Source organism: Anolis sagrei, chromosome 4 (genome assembly GCF_037176765.1).
Source record: "Anolis sagrei isolate rAnoSag1 chromosome 4, rAnoSag1.mat, whole genome shotgun sequence".
NCBI lineage: Eukaryota > Metazoa > Chordata > Lepidosauria > Squamata > Dactyloidae > Anolis > Anolis sagrei.
In genome coordinates, this window is record NC_090024.1 from 14,665,358 (window position 1) to 14,681,473 (window position 16,116).

At 41.8% G+C, this 16,116-nt stretch overlaps 1 protein-coding gene across 4 annotated transcripts in view; it reads left to right on the plus strand.

Annotated features, from left to right (window-relative positions):
- Positions 1-15,464, plus strand: part of ZFAT (zinc finger and AT-hook domain containing) — a 185,476-nt gene extending 170,012 nt beyond the window's left edge. For 3 of the 4 annotated variants that reach the window (XM_067467276.1, XM_067467277.1, XM_060775905.2), the window contains one exon: positions 14,903-15,464. In XM_067467276.1, the coding sequence (XP_067323377.1) occupies positions 14,903-15,139 (237 nt within the window). In that variant the 3' untranslated portion in view covers positions 15,140-15,464. The remainder of the gene's footprint in view (positions 1-14,902) is intronic. The other variant, XM_067467275.1, reaches the window with a different exon arrangement.
- The last annotated feature ends 652 nt before the right edge of the window (positions 15,465-16,116 follow it).

Consider the following 16,116-nt stretch of genomic DNA (forward strand, 5'->3'; position numbering starts at 1 on the left):
GAGTGGCTTAAAGAACTGGGCATGTTAACCTGCAAAAGAGAGGTCTGAGGAGAGACATTATGGTCTTGTATAAATATGCAAGGGGAAGTCATGGGGAGGAGGAAGCAGAGCTTGTTTTCTGCTGCCCTGGAGAATAGGACATGGAAACTACAGGAAAGGAGATTCCACCTGAACATGAGGAAGAACTTCCTAACTGTTCAGCAGTGGAACTCTCTGCCCCGGAGTGTGATGGGGGCTCCTTATTTGGAGGCTTTTAAGCAAGAGGCTGGATGGCCATCTGTCAGAGGTGCTTTGAATGCAATTACCCTGCTTCTTGGCAGAATGGGGTTGGACTGGATGGCCCACGAGGTCTCTTCCAACTCTAGGATTCTATAGTCTCCTCATTTCTGATAGAAATTGGTTTTTCTTTCCTTTACTATCATTTCAATCGTGTGCTGACCCTGTTTCTTGCTGCAAAGGAATCCTCTTGTAAGATCTTCTGTGCTCAAAAATGCTTGTTCTTACATTCCTTTGGGGGAGTTCTTTATCCCTGAACAGGAACTTCATAGCAGGTGGTGCAGTGCAAGAGACAAAAGTTCAGTGTTCTGCGTGGCCAGGAAATTCCTTTGAGGGCTTGTTTTGCAATAGGGGCAGGGAAGCCCAAGACTTGACTGGGGCCCTATTCTGGAGTTCCCAGGTATCAGTGACCTCTTTCCTCTGGCATTAGGTGATACGAAGGAGGGGCTAGGCAGACAGCAATGGAAATGACTGTAGGGCACGGATAAGGTTTGAAGTTGATACAGATAGGATTTTGAACTGATACAAACAGAGTTTGGATTTGAGAAATAAGGGAGAATTACTATAGTTTGGGGGAGTCGAAAAGTGCATTATATTTTTGTTTATTTACTGTATTTATTTATATACTGCTTTTCTCACCCCTGGGGGGGGGGGGAGGCTCAAGGAAGTTTACAACATATTAATGGCAAAAATTCAGTGCCAACATACAGTACACAAAGAAGCCATAATAACTAATTACTACATATAACTATGTAAAAACATAAGGCATAAATAAAATATAAACATTCAGACAAGGATAAAATCATCCTAGTACAAACATTAAAATCCTATGATCCAGAAATCGTATACCCTACCCATTCCGAATTGTCATGTTCCTTAATTATTCTTTGTACTGTGTTATTTATTAGCCAAAGGCTTGTTCTCTTTCTAAAGCCCAGGAGGGAGGGTGCTGATCTAATCTTGCTGTAGAGAGAGTTCCAGATCCAAGGAGCCACCACTGAGAAGACCCTGCCTTACATCCTCGCCAGCCACACTTGTGACAGAGGTGGGACTGAGAGCAGGGCCTCCCCAGATGATCTTAACCTCCATGATGAACCTACAGTGAGGTGGATCTGTAATTGGTTAAATGGACAAACCCAGAGGGTGCTCACCAATGCTTCCTCTTCATCCTGGAAAGAAGTGACGAGCGGAGTGGCGCAGGGTTCCGTCCTGGGCCTGGTCCTGTTCAACATCTTTATTAATTACTTAGATGAAGGGTTAGAAGGCAGGATCATCAAGTTTGCAGACTATACCAAATTGGGAGGGATAGCCAATAGTCCAGAGGACAGGAGCAGGATTCAAAACGATCTTGACAGATTAGAGAGATGGGCCAAAACTAACAAAATGAAGTTCAACAGTGACAAATGCAAGATACTCCACTTTGGCAGGAAAAACGAAATGCAAAGATACAGAATGGGGGACAATGCCTGGCTCGAGAGCAGTACGTGTGAAAAAGATCTTGGAGTCCTCGTGGACAACAAGTTAAACATGAGCCAACAATGTGATGTGGCGGCAAAAAAAGCCAAAGGGATTTTGGCCTGCATCAATAGGAGCATAGTGTCTAGATCTAGGGAAGTCATGCTACCCCTCTGTTCTGTTTTGGTTAGACCACATCTGGAATATTGTGTCCAATTCTGGGCACCACAATTCAAGACAGATATTGACAAGCTGGAATGTGTCCAGAGGAGAGCAACTAAAATGATAAAAGGTCTGGAGAACAAGCCCTATGAGGAGCGGCTTAAGGAGCTGGGCATGTTTAGCCTGAAGAAGAGAAGGCTGAGAGGGGATATGATAGCCATGTATAAATATGTGAGAGGAAGCCACAGGGAGGAGGGAGCAAGCTTGTTTTCTGCTTCCCTGGAGACTAGGATGCGAAACAATGCCTTCAAACTACAAGAGAGGAGATTCCATCTGAACATTAGGAAGAACTTCCTGACTGTGAGAGCCGTTGAGCAGTGGAACTCTCTGCCCCGGAGTGTGGTGGAGGCTCCTTCTTTGGAAGCTTTTAAACAGAGGCTGGATGGCCATCTGTCAGGGGTGATTTGAATGCAATATTCCTGCTTCTTGGCAGGGGGTTGGACTGGATGGCCCAGGAGGTCTCTTCCAACTCTTTGATTCTATGATTCTATGATGGTTCATAGAGGGAGATATGTTCAGACAGGTAAGCTGGGCCGGAACCGTTTAGAGCAGTGGTTCTCAACCTGTGAATCCCCATATGTTTTGGCCTTCAACTCCCAGAAATCGAAACAGCTGGTGAATTGACTGGGATTTCTGGGAGTTGTAGACCAACCTGAGGATCCACAGGTTGAGAACCACTGATTTAGGACTTTTCCTTGTTGTTTTAAATTTTCCTTGTTGTATTAAATTTGTCTCTGGCTCTTTATCCAGCCTGAATTCAAGTCAGGCTGTATGTACCAAAGCTAAAGAACACACACAACAACTCAACCACGTATCAAGGGTCACCCTGAGGCCCAATAACAATTTCCAGCCAAGGAATAGTTAAGGAAACAAGAACAGGGCAAGTGGCAAGATTCCTTGGGTTGGAGTTTTGGAGTCAGCTTGGGTAAAAGGATCCTTTGCAAGTGGTTTTCAGCTTTTATGTGGGATATTCACATTCTCACAGGTTGAAATGATTCTCATTGGGTTTAGTTTCTAGCAGTTGAAAAGCTTATGTGACAATATGCTGATATCTTTCACTTCAACTTTTTGTCTTCAGATCTACAAACCACTAAAATATTGTGCTCAAGAAGTCTTTGAAAATGAATCCAAGTCTCATTCTCATCTTTCTTCCTTTCTTTTTTTACTTCCTAAGCTTTACAAAAAAAAAAAAAAAAAAAAACCCTATACACGCAAACCATCTATATATATAAGAATGTAATGTTTGTGGAATTAACATAGCTTAAAAACTACGGGATGAATTGACACCAAATTTGGACACAATACACCTATCAGGCCAATGAGTGACCATCACTCATAAAAACACTGAAAAACACAACAGAAGGGACTTAAAAAGCCAAAAACAAAAAAATGCAACACGTGCACAAAACCATACACACACACACACACAAACACACATATATATACACACATATATGCATACACACACACACAAAAACATACAGAGGAGGAAGGAGAGAAGGAGGGAGGGAAGGAGAGGAGGGAGAGAAGGAAGGAAAGAAGGGTAGAGAAGGAGAAAAGGAAAGAAAGAAAGGTAGAGAAGGAAGGAAGGAGAGAAGGAAATTAAAAAAAAGTGAAAGAGGGAAGGTAGGAGAGAAGAAAAGAAAGAGAGAAAGAGGGGGGAAGGAAGGAAGGAAGGAAGGAAGGAAGGAAGGAAGGAAGGAAGGAAGGAAGGAAAGAAACATGGAAGAATGGAACCAAAGAGCAAAGGAAGCGAGAAAATAAACAGGTAGAGAAGGAATAAAGAAGAAGAGAAAGAAAAAGAGAGAAGAAAGGAAAGAGAGAAAAAATGAAGGAGAGAAAGAGGGCGGGAAGGTAGGCCACAGCAATGCGTGGCGGGTACAGCTAGTAAAGATATAAAATCAGTCTCCTTTCTGAAAGCAAAGAATTTTTGCCTCTGTCATTATTATGAGTCTTCAGCTCAACACTATCATATGGTAACATTATCCTCAGGCAATCTTTATCCCAAGGAGGTTTGCTGTCTTTTCCTCTTGAGGATGAGAGAGCACGACTAGTCCAGTGTCACTCCTTGGGTTTCCATGATTGAGCAGGGATTGAAATCCAGGCCTTTTCAAGTAGTATTCAAGTAGTAAACCACAATACCATGTTTTTCTAATTTGTGGCTGTTTTTCTTGAAATGATTGAAGGTGATTTGTGTCAAATGCACAAGCAAAGGGAAAGCATCTCTCTTTGGCTTGGTAGCAGCTACCATCCCATTGACAGTGTTGTTGGAGGCAAGTAAAATAAACATTTTGGACAAGATGGCACCCGGTGGATCAATCCAGTAGGAGCCACATTGAAAGCACGTAAATACTAAGCTGATTTGAAGTGTGCCTACCCTGAAAAACACAGCAATTTGTCACGCTAAGAGGATTATAGATAGATGTCCACCAGAGAGAGAGAAAACAAGAAGCACCACAAGTAGAAGCACTTAATCATTTTTCCTTGGATGACAAAGCCAATAAAAACATATGGATAAAGGCAGGTAGGAGGGCTGTTAACTTTCTTTATTGGCCATTTTCATTTCAAGAGAATATAAAATTGAATAAGCATTCAGCCTGGTGTCCTTGTACCAAATGAGATTCTGGTTTCATTTCATGTCAACGGTGTTTTTATTTATCTTCCTTGCCTTGTTATTCATTTGCGCATCTCGGCTGCATTTAAAATTATGGATGACTTTCAGCTACAACAAGCCCGTTCCAACTCTCATTCAGCCTACATTATACCTGTTTGTAAGTCTCAACAAATGGAATGTCATTCTCCCCTGGGTGGTAGGGTTCGTCGCCTTAGGCTTGTACGTGTGTGACAAAATGTAATTTGCAGGACAGTACGCAAAAGACCCTGTAGACAACAAAAAATAATAATACCTCTTTCCCTATCAACAAAAATGTTGACAATCCACTACCATTGATACATTAGTTTGTATTTAAAAGTTGTTTAAAGAAAAAAAATGTTGTGTATGTATTTCAGTGTCACTATGAGGAGTGTAAGTAGAAGCTTATTAGTGGGAAGATACTCTTATTTAGATGATCCTTCATAGCCTGAGGATGATGGCCCTCCAAGTGTAGTGTCTTGGTGGTGGACACATAGGTAGATGTGAAGACCTATTTTTGATCCGCACATTCTTCCGCAGTGAGGACATCAGTTTCCAGGTGGAAGGCGTTTCCTGTCAGGGTTTATTTATTTATGTATTTATTTGTTTGTTTACATATTTTTTACCCCGCCCATATCAGCCCAAGGGCAACGAACGATCGGCATAATTCAATGCCATATGTAAAATACATCAATAAAAATAAAACATCACATTACAATGTATCCAAAAACATCAAAACAGTAAACAATAAAAATTTTAAAACTATGTCATCATGTTCCGTCGTCTTAGCCATTCCTAGGATATTTTCCAATTCAGGTTTATTTGATCAAGCTGAGGCTCCAAAGGTTTGCTCAAAGAGCCAAGTTTTTAGGGTTTTTCCTAAAGGTTAGGAGGGAAAGGGCTGTTCTGCTATCCCTGGGCAGGGAGTTCCACAGCCGAGGGGCCACCACAGCACGTCTCTCGTCCCCGCCAGACGTGCTTGTGAAGCAGGTGGTAAAGAGAGCAGGGCCTCCTCCAACAATCTCAAGTCCCTGGTGGGTTCATAGGGAGAGATGTGTTCGGATAGATAAGCTGGGTTGGCTTGACGCGCCTTCCTCTTGGCACGTTTCTCCCTTTCGTCCTCCATTCGTGCATCTTTGAATTCTGCAGCACTGCTGGTCACAGCTGACCTCCAGTTAGAGCACTCAAGGGCCAGGACTTCCCAGTTCTCGTTGTCTATGCCACAGTTTTTAAGGTTGGCTTTAAGCCCATCCTTAAATCTCTTTTCCTGCCCACCATGATTACATTTTCCGTTCTTGAGTTGGGAGTATAGTTACTGCTTTGAGAGATGGTGATCAGGCATTCAGAAAACATGGCCAGTCCAGCTGAGTTGATGACATAGGAGCATTGTTTCAATGCCAGTGACCTTTGCTTCTTCCAGTATGTTGACATTTGAGACTCTAAGCACCCTGTAGTCCAACCTCCTGCTGTGTAGGAATATATAGCTAAATCACTATTGAAAGAAGCCCATTCGCCTTGTGTTTAAAGATCTCCAAAGAGAAAGGCTCCACCAATATTGAGGCAGTTTGTTTAACTGTTCGGGTTGTAAGAAGTTAGTATCAGTAGTTCTTTCTAGTATTTTGGTAGCATTTCTTCTCTTGTAATTTTGAATCCATAGTTTTTTGTTCTTGTGTCAAGAGCAGCAAAAATGAGGTTCAGTCCACCTTCTACATGTGATCCCCAAGAATTCTCTTTGAAAACCCTGGGCCACAGCAACAACCTCTTTATAAATTTCAGGAGAAGAGGTTGCCCTTTGCAGAAAGACTTAGGATTTTCCAGTATGAAGCAGACATGTTGAATGGGGTTGCAAGCTGCAGTTGATCCCTCGCAGGCTAGCTTTGATCTGAGTCCTGTCAGAGTGCCTGTCTCAACTTTTCTGGAACCTGTACCTGTAATATAAATTATTCTGTATCATTCTGTACTTATGACGAGTGAAATTCTAAATGCTTCCACCCAGATAGCCTGCTAGCCCTATCAAACTTACTAAGTTTCTGTGACTGAAGCCTGACTCATTGCTTCTCTGTTTTTATCTCTTCCTTCCCTCCAGAGGAGGAGGAGAGTGGTCTGCCAGGAAAACCACAGACAGTTGGTTTACATTCTAGAGCTGCCATCACCCCCTCATACTAATTAATGAATGCTTCCCATCTAAAGGAAGTGTGAAAACTGCAGGGAGACACATCAATAATTTAAGATACACAGATGAGGCCATAATGCTTGCAGAAAACAGGAAAGACTTGGGATGGCTATTGAAAAATGCCAAGGCAGAAAGTGCAAACATGGGTTTGCAACAGAGCAATAAGAAGACAAACTTATAAAGCCCCCTACAAGACTTACATGATTTTAAAATTGAGGGTGGCAAGTTGAAATTATCAGTTTTTCTATATCTTGGCTTAGCCCTCAATCACAGTGGAGACTAATTAAAAAATTAGAATTTGCTTACTAACCTCATCATCTTTATTTATATTTTGACCTATCTCCCCAGAGGGACTCAAGGCGGATTCCAAACACAAAAGGCAAACATTCAAATACCTGAATACAACAACAATACATCCATGGTAATGAAATTTAGCAACCCAACATATAAACACAAATTATGATTTAACAACTAAAATAAAAAACACAGCCTGTTATATCAGACCTAAGACAAAACATCAAACATTGAATAGAAGCATCCATTTCCCAGTTCTTTGGGGGCAAATAGATTGATCATTGCTCAATATATTTATTGAGCTAGTGGGGCAAACAGGGCATGGATACAGATGGTAGCTATTAATCAGAGGTATAATGGTAGTATTACCAACCCCTCCTCCTCCTCTTCATAAGATAGTGCCCAAAGGTATGCCTTCATCTGTTTCTTGAAAGCAGGGAGATAGGGGGTCATCTTTAACTCCTTAGGAAGGGAGTTCCAGAGGTGTGGGGCAGCCACAGAGAAGGCTCTTTCTCTCGTTCCCACCAACCGTCTTTGGGACGGAGGTGGGACTGAGAGGAGGGTCTCCTCTGATGACTGCAGTGTCCGAGTTGGTCTATAGTGGGAGATGTAGTTTGTCAAATAGTCTGGACCTCGGCCATTTAGGACTTTAAAGGTAAGCACAAGCACTTTGTATTCAGCCTGGAAGCAGACTGGCAGCCAGTGGAGCTGCTGCAACATGGGAGTGCTTCTCTCCCTGAATGGCACTCCAGTTAGTAACCTGGCTGCCGATCTCTGGACCATTTGAAGCTTCTGAACTGTCTTCAAAGGCAGCTCCACGTAGAGAGCATTGCAGTAGTCCAAATGGGATGTGACTAAGGCGTGGACTACTACGGCCAAGTCAGGCATCTCAAGATATGAGTGCAGCTGGCACACAAGTTTTAACTGTGAAGGCGCTCCTCGTCTCCGCTGACACCTGGGGTTCCGGGGTCAGCGATGAATCCAGCATCACCCCCAGACTGCAAACCTGTGTCTTCAGGGGGAGTGCAACACCATCCAACGCAGGCTGTAATCCCACACCGTGATCCGCCTTATGACTGACCAGGAGTACCCCTGTTTCTGGATTTAGTTTCACCTTGTTGGCCCTCATCCAGTCCATAACTGATGACAGGACCAGAATAGCATTCTTGGCATTAGGAGGGGAAAGAGTAATAGAGTTAGTTGTTATCCGCATAAATTTGTCACTAAACTCCAAAACTCACATAACAGAATTGAACCTTGAGGGACTCTACAGGCCAGGGAGTCGAACAGGAGTCCCCCAGCTCCACCATCTGGGTCCATCCCTCCAGGAAGGAGTGTAGACACTGCAGAACAGTGCCTCCAAGCCCCATCCTGGAGAGACAGCCCAGAAGGATGTTATGGTTAATGGCATCAAAAGCTGCTGAGATGTCCAGGAGAACCAGCAGGGCCACACTTTCCCTGTCTAGCTCTTTCGTAAGTCTTGACAATGTCACTGTGAAGAAACTGCAAAAGATTCTCATGTGTAAAGATGGGCCATTCAACATTAAAGTCAGGATTGTCAATATGTTATTTCCAGCCTCTGTATAGATGTGAAATCTAAACAATGATGAGGGGTTTAGAAGTTTCTGTTCAGCAACATCTGACACAAATACCATTCCCATCCTTAATTTTTAAAAAGAAAAGAATAGGTTGGAGCTGTCCTGTTTTTTTATTTAGCTGTAGATTTCTTTCAGAGCATTTCAGGCAGACCCCATAATACTTAGAAGGGGTTGTACCTTTCTTTTCTCTAAAATACCACCTTTAACAACCTGGTGTTCACTGGCCTTCTTAGCTTCCAAGATCAGAAGGATCTGATTTTTTAAATACGCAAATACTTTGTGCTGGACGATTTGTGCAGTATGCAGAGTTGCCCGCAAAATGGGTGGTTGGATTGTGTGCTCTATTGAAATAAAAGGTGTGTCCATTGTGCCCAAGAATCTACATGTTTCCAGAATACAGAAGATCCTGTGTCAGGGTGACTGTCTGAAAACCGCCTAACTACTATTTCAAATAGTTTTATATGTCGTGTCATTGTTCATTTACTATAGGGCCAAATGTTTCACACATTCCAAATGATGCCAGACATTTTAAGGGGCAAATTGTGCACTGACCGTGGAAGCGTTTTTGCCCACTCCTGTGATAGGTGATAGTCTTTCCATTTAGTAGATTTTTTTCAGTAACTAAATACCTCAATAGCCTCATTATAGGCTGACTGAAAAGTCTTTTGTAGCCCTGTCAGATGGGTGGCATGGAAAGTACAAAGAGGTGCAAATACAGAGCCTGGAGGAGGATGTAACTCCTTAAAGATTCTGTTTTATCAGGAAGACTTTGTATGGCACTTAAAAAGACCAAAGAAACTCAAAAGTTACGTTGGAGAGAAAATACAAGCTCCTTTTAGAATCATAGAATCGTAGAGTTGGAAGAGATCTCGTGGGCCATCCAATCCAACCCCATTCTGGCAAGAAGCAGGGTAATTGCATCAAAAGCACCCCCGACAGATGGCCATCCAGCCTCTCATTAAAAGCCTCCAAAGAAGGAGCCTCCATCACACCCCGGAGCAGAGATTTCCACTGCTGAATAGCTTTCACAGTCAGGAAGTTCTTCTTAATGTTCAGATGGAATCTCCTTTCTTGTAGTTTGAAGCCATTGTTTCGCGTCCTGGTCTCCAGGGCAGCAGAAAACAAGCTTGCTCCCTCCTCCCTATGACTTCCTCTCACATAGTTATATATCTCTGCCTTCTCTTATTCAGGCTAAACATGCCCAGCTCTTTAAGCTGCTCCTCATAGGGCTTGTTCTACAGACCCTTGATCACTTTAGTCGCCCTCCTCTGGATACATTCCAGCTTGTCAACATCTCCTTTCAATTGTGGTGCCCAGAGTGCAAGGAAATGTGGAACATGTGACAGACATATATAACTTTTTGGTCATTAAGGAGTTCTTGATTAATTTTAGTTGGTCAATTTTAGATGAGCTACATAAGGAAAACAATCAATATGGTAAGAGACAGCAGCGGTTGTTGAAAATTAGATTTTGGAGGCCATTCAAAATGCTGGTAATTTACAATCTTACACGTCCTTCGCCTTCCATACCTTAGTGAGTCAGGAATAGATGAAGTGCAGTCCGCAGGGAGTAAAATGTCTGATTGGATTCCTGGTTTTAAAGGGACCTTTATGGACCTAAATTTATCTGATGGGAGTGGGGGAATATAGATTCATAAAGTTCGAAGAGATTGCCTGGCCTTTTGAGTTATTTCAACACCCAACATTTAATGCAAGAGCTCCAGCTAGAGCATTCCCAGCAGGTGACTGTTCAGCCTCCTTTTGGAGGATATTCAGGGAAGAAGACCCCACCATCTCTCCAGATCAGAGCTTTCCAAACTGTGTGCTATGATACATTAGTGTGTCAGCTGTGGTGTGTAGGTGTGTCGCGTGAGAATAATTAGGAACCTCTGAGTCTACTTGAAATAAGTAATACATCATATATTTTCTAAAATATAAATAAAAAGTTTTCACAAGATATATTGTGTGCCCATACATTTCCTTAATACAATTTTTGTATGTGCCCATATCTAAAGGGGTGGTTTAACATTCAGTTTGCTAGTAAAACTTCATTACTACATCACAAATATGATGCATATCTAAAAAGTGTCTCACCAACATGAAGTGTTTCTATCACTGAACTACTTTTAGCATGAAGTTCCTCCAAATATTCAATCAGTATCTACCCTGGTGCAACTTAAAACCATTAGGCCTGCTCTTGTGCTCTAGAGCAGCAAAGAAGCAATCTGCCCTCTTTTCTGTGTGACAGTCCTTGAAATACTTACCTTGAAATACTTAAAAAGCGCAACCATGTGATTCCTCAATCCTCTCTTCACCACATTTAGCATTCCCAACTCCCTGACCAAAGTTTTATTCTTCACACCACATACCCCAAGATGAATTTAATCCAAGTAGGACATATTTATTCATTTATTTACAATATTTATATTTCACCCTTCTAACCCTGAAGGGGACTCTGGGCAGAACATGGTGTCATAAATTAACCTCCCTGCTCTAAGCGGTCCCTAATTACTCACAGCACAGCTGCTTAAGTGAACAGTAAGCTGGGCTATTTAACAGTCGGGAGCTCAACCCTGACTCGGACTGTGAACTTGCCACCTTTTGGTCAGCAGCGGTTTATTGCTGCTAGCAATTAACCAGCTGTGTTACCAGCCCAACATAACAGTAAACACCCAACTTTTCAAAAGCTGATGTAGCTTTTTCAAAATGGTGCCACAGGAGGGTCTATGGGTTGGGGCAGGGTTGAACAACAAATAAAATTATTTATTTACAGTATTTATACCCCGCCCTTCTCACCCCAAAGGGGACTCAGAGTGGCTTACAGAACATACATACAGCAAACATTCAATGCCTATTATACAATTAACAAGGACAGACAGAGGGAAAATAAGTTTTCCCCATCTTATTTCCAGCCTCTTGGAGGCTGTGCTCAAAGCTGGCCACTGGGGGGTACTGTCACTCCATCTTCCATGCTGAGGAGCTTTCCTCCGATCACTGTCTTTATTACTTCCTCACTAAAAGTGGTACCTATTTATATAATTTATCTACTCACATTTCTGCTTGCGGCCTGCTAAATAGGGAGGTGAGCTGGGGCTAACAGCAGGTGCTCACCCCAAACCAGGCTCGAACTCCTGACCATTCAGTTGGCAGGCATTTTCTGCAGCACCCCGGTTTAACCTGCTATGCTAAGCCTGACCCCTCTCTCCTCCATGACTTCAAATTTTCAAGAAATTTTACACTTGTAGCCATAGGTTATGCCAGCATAATACACCATCTTGAATGTATTGTCGAAGGCTTTCATGGCCGGAATCACTGGGTTGTTGTAGTTTTTTCAGGCTATATGGCCATGGTCTAGAGGCATTCTCTCCTGACGTTTCACCTGCACCTACGGCAAGCATTCTCAGAGGTCCTCTTGAGTTTGGAGGCCATATGTGAACAACAGCATGGGAGATGCCTCTTGCTTTCATGCTGTGCTTCTGAGTATTTTTAAGGCACATAACTGACCAAAGTGTGCACTTTTAGTGTCCCAGGTAGCACGACTAATGCAATTTGGGAAGTTGTAGACTTTCAGTTGTAATCTGACCAATGTGAAGGATAGGGTGACACAGAAGAGCCCCTTTTCTTATGTTCCTAAATGAATAAATAAATAGATTCATAAAGTAGTTGGGAGAGGGTGAGAAATGTGATTCTTCAAAGCTAGCCTGTTGCAACCTTCCTGCGTCCGTCTTTGCTACAGATGTGGGTATTTTATCGGGGCTTTAACTTATGACCCCGTAAGCCGTCAACTCCACGCTCTTTCACGTTCTAAGGAAACAAGGAATGCAAAGTGAGCTGATGCAGCGTGAAGGGTGTGCCTGTTAAATGGAGCATCTTTCTCGGCCCGGCTTTTCTGTTACTGTCTCTCACTGTGACATGTCGTATTACATCTTTCTAGAGCTCCAGCGTCCTGTGTGCTTTTCTCTCCTTCAGATTGAATTAAATAGACGCCAAAGCCGAATAAAATATATTCATACTCCAAGCCAACGAAGAAGCTAAGCTAAATCAATTAAGCATCACAGCTGGGCATGTATTGATCAATGTGCAAATAAACTGGCCTTCTATTAAGGACAGGAGTGTCATGCAACAAACCTTTTAGCACAAAACAATTGTATTTTTTTTCTTTTCTCTCTCCTCACCTTAAATGATAACCCTCATCCTTTCTGTTCGTCCTTGCCCTTTTTCATGCTTCATCACTTACTATTCGAGGGAACAAGCTTGTTGCAAATGAGGGAAGCCTTGGGCTATATGATATCTCCGTTATTTACCTGATGGGGACTCAGCTGATCGGAGCTCAGCAAGCTATATTTTGTGGGAGCTAAGAGCCATGACTAAAAAGGGAAAGGGTCTAAAATATCCCGAGTTGCTTTTTTGTTGAGATTAATTTCACAATTCAGCAGCAGATCAGTTGCACAACTTCAGCGCTTTCCAGTAGCTTCTTCCTGCACAGTATTTTCAGCCAACTGCTCCCACAAACTGCAGTCACTCTTGAACTCTTTTACAGACACTTGAGCACATGCCCGGCCATTGTCAGTTTTACTATTGTTTTCCCCTCCAATCTAGTTGACACTACAAACTTACCACAGCACATGGTTATATCTTGTCTTAGCAGACAGGTTCTTTTAATCAATTACATAGAGCCTTCGACAAACAGCATCACAGCACAAGGAGAGAGAATACACTGTACATGACTTCCTTATATACAATTCATTTACACATAGCAATCACTGATTGGCTCCCAACTCATTAACTTAACTCAGACCCAGGATTACATCATTCGCAATCACCTGGACTAGGCCAGAACACATTCCCCAAATGATTCCCCATATACAGTTAACACATGACTCAGCATTTCCAATAGAAGCCTATTAGCAGTGCATGACTCCGCTATATTAGATTACAATACATTGTAAAACCTGACATTATTTTATTTAAATCAAGAACTAAGTCATCGAGAGGAAAAGTTAATTTTTATATCAGATAAATAATAATTCCATGTTTGTGATAACAAAGCCTGTGGCAAAGGCTTTGTTATCAGACAATGCCTTTTCTTCTTGGCCCCTGTTTAGCTTTTTAGCAGCATCAACATTGGGAGGGCTGAGGAAACAAACTTTTGAAGTCATGTAGTTAGAGTATTATTAGTATTATTACTAAAGCTTGAGCAAGGAAAGAATGTGGATGGGATTCTACTCTAGCTAATCCTTCCATGGTTGTGTGCCTCTTTACAGTTGGCTAGCTAAATGCAGCTGCTGCCAAGACCTAACCCTATTTTTGTTATATTTTTGCCTCTAGCACCAAATGTTCTGTTAAGGAAATAAAATCCAGGAACCTATCTATTTTGCTCACTGACATATACTTGTATTTTAGATTAAATAAAAGCTGGAATCCTGTTAATGTCTTGAATGTGTATAAGTTTCTCTGCAGAAGTAGTTGAACATATTTGAGGTGTACGAAATGCAGTTCAGTGCTATTGTACACGGATGACACACACATTTGAGTGTGCCTTCAGTTGCTCATTTGAAGTCTTGTTTTCATGGCTCAAGATACCATTTCAACACAGAGAGTTGCCCAGCACAATCAAAACATAACTCTGCACGAAGGAATTTGTATGTTGTATCCGTGAGGCAGAATCTGGACAATGATCTTACAATTAGCTGGTCCTCTGGGGCAAGCAGTGGTCGCCTTGGGAGTCATACAGGAGAAAACTGTACCATGCTTTGGTATGTAGAGTCAGAAAAACAAGCCTGGGGGGCACTCACAAACATCTTGGAGTTATCTTTGAAGCTTGATTCTGACTATGTATTAGATCTTGTGTCTTAAACCAGCTGGAGATCCACCAAACCAATGCACTTCAACAGCTGTGTGCAGTGGCTTTCCAATACATTTCATCACCATAATAATAATAATAATAATAATAATAATAATAATAATAATAATAATAATAATAATAATAATAATGTAACAACAACAACAACAACAGTTTATATAACTTGTCTGATACCTGTCAAGTTCTGTTACATGACTGTCTCTGGTTCATTGAATCAGCAGTTACATAGGCAGAGTTGACTAAAGCTCTCTAGTACCAGACTTTTAAAGTACCATTAATTCATGAAATATGAGGGTACTTCCATGAGGTCTCATTCTTCACATCAACTGAAGAATGAGAATGCAGACCTGCCCTGCTGATTCCTTTGTATCTTTCACAATGTCCTTTCAGGTAACAGAAGAGGAACAGCCCACGAGCCACACAGTGATGATTCAGGAATCGCTGCAGCAGGCATCAGTTGAGTTGACTGAAGAACATCATTTGGTTGTCTCTTCGGATGACATGGAAGGACTTGGAACAGTCACAGTCTACACGCAGGGTGGCGAGGCTTCTGAACTAATTGTTTATGTGCAAGAAGCCATGCAAGCAGTGGGAGAACAAGTTGAAGAGCAGGAACTATCCATCTAGGAAATCTGGACAAAAGTCTCCAAGGAGGTGAGGCTTCTGCCCCTGCTAAACAGAAACATTTCATTATCTATTGTGTATTTAATGGCACTGCTGGTTCTTTGTATGTTTAGCCTTGGATGCATGGGTGGTTGTTGATTGGACTAGTGGCCTTTTGCCAGTAGATGTTTTTGTACACACTGAGCCTTACACAGCTTACGTTTGAAAACCACTCTGCCTTTTTGCACTATACAAATAATACTTTCCTTTCTCATAAGGAGCTCCTGAAGCCTCAGACTACGGATCTGATCAACAGAGAGATGGATAAAGGCTTCCTTCAGGGGTTATATATATATAAAAAAACAACTTCATGTTATCTGCACAATGAGGCAAATTACAAAACCAAGAGACATAACCAGTGATAACTCTAGGTTAGCATTGTGTTGCTGTCTGTTGAACTGGCTTTTATGCACTTTAAAATGATTTTAGATTCTAAAGGACACTTTTAATGACTAGCAGAAAAGCTCAAGCAAGAAGGTTGCAAAGGACATGGGGCAAAGTATGAGCACAAATGGCAAAGCATTCACAAAAACAGGCCTACTTGGAATAGATAGCAGAAATGGCATTTGAATGAATTATATGAATTAGATGTCACCCTGCCCAGCATCAGCTGTTCTCCAATAGTCATCTCTGCATGATCCATATTTAAACACACTTACAACCCACCCCACCCCCAATATCTGCCTTTTAACCTTCTGAAGTATAGGCTTCCTTTATTTGCAAATGTGAATTTTCAAATACCTTAAAACACTACATAAATTAAACGTGTTTTCTGGTAGATTATACACCATTTTATTTCAAAACCAGAATTCTACTGTTAGACTGGATTTGGTCTCTTCCAAATCTATCATTCTCTAATTCTAAGTGCATCCCAAGCATGCAAGATGTTTGTTTAAATGGGACCTAATGTGAAAGGCAAACAACAAAGTTTCTGTCACTGT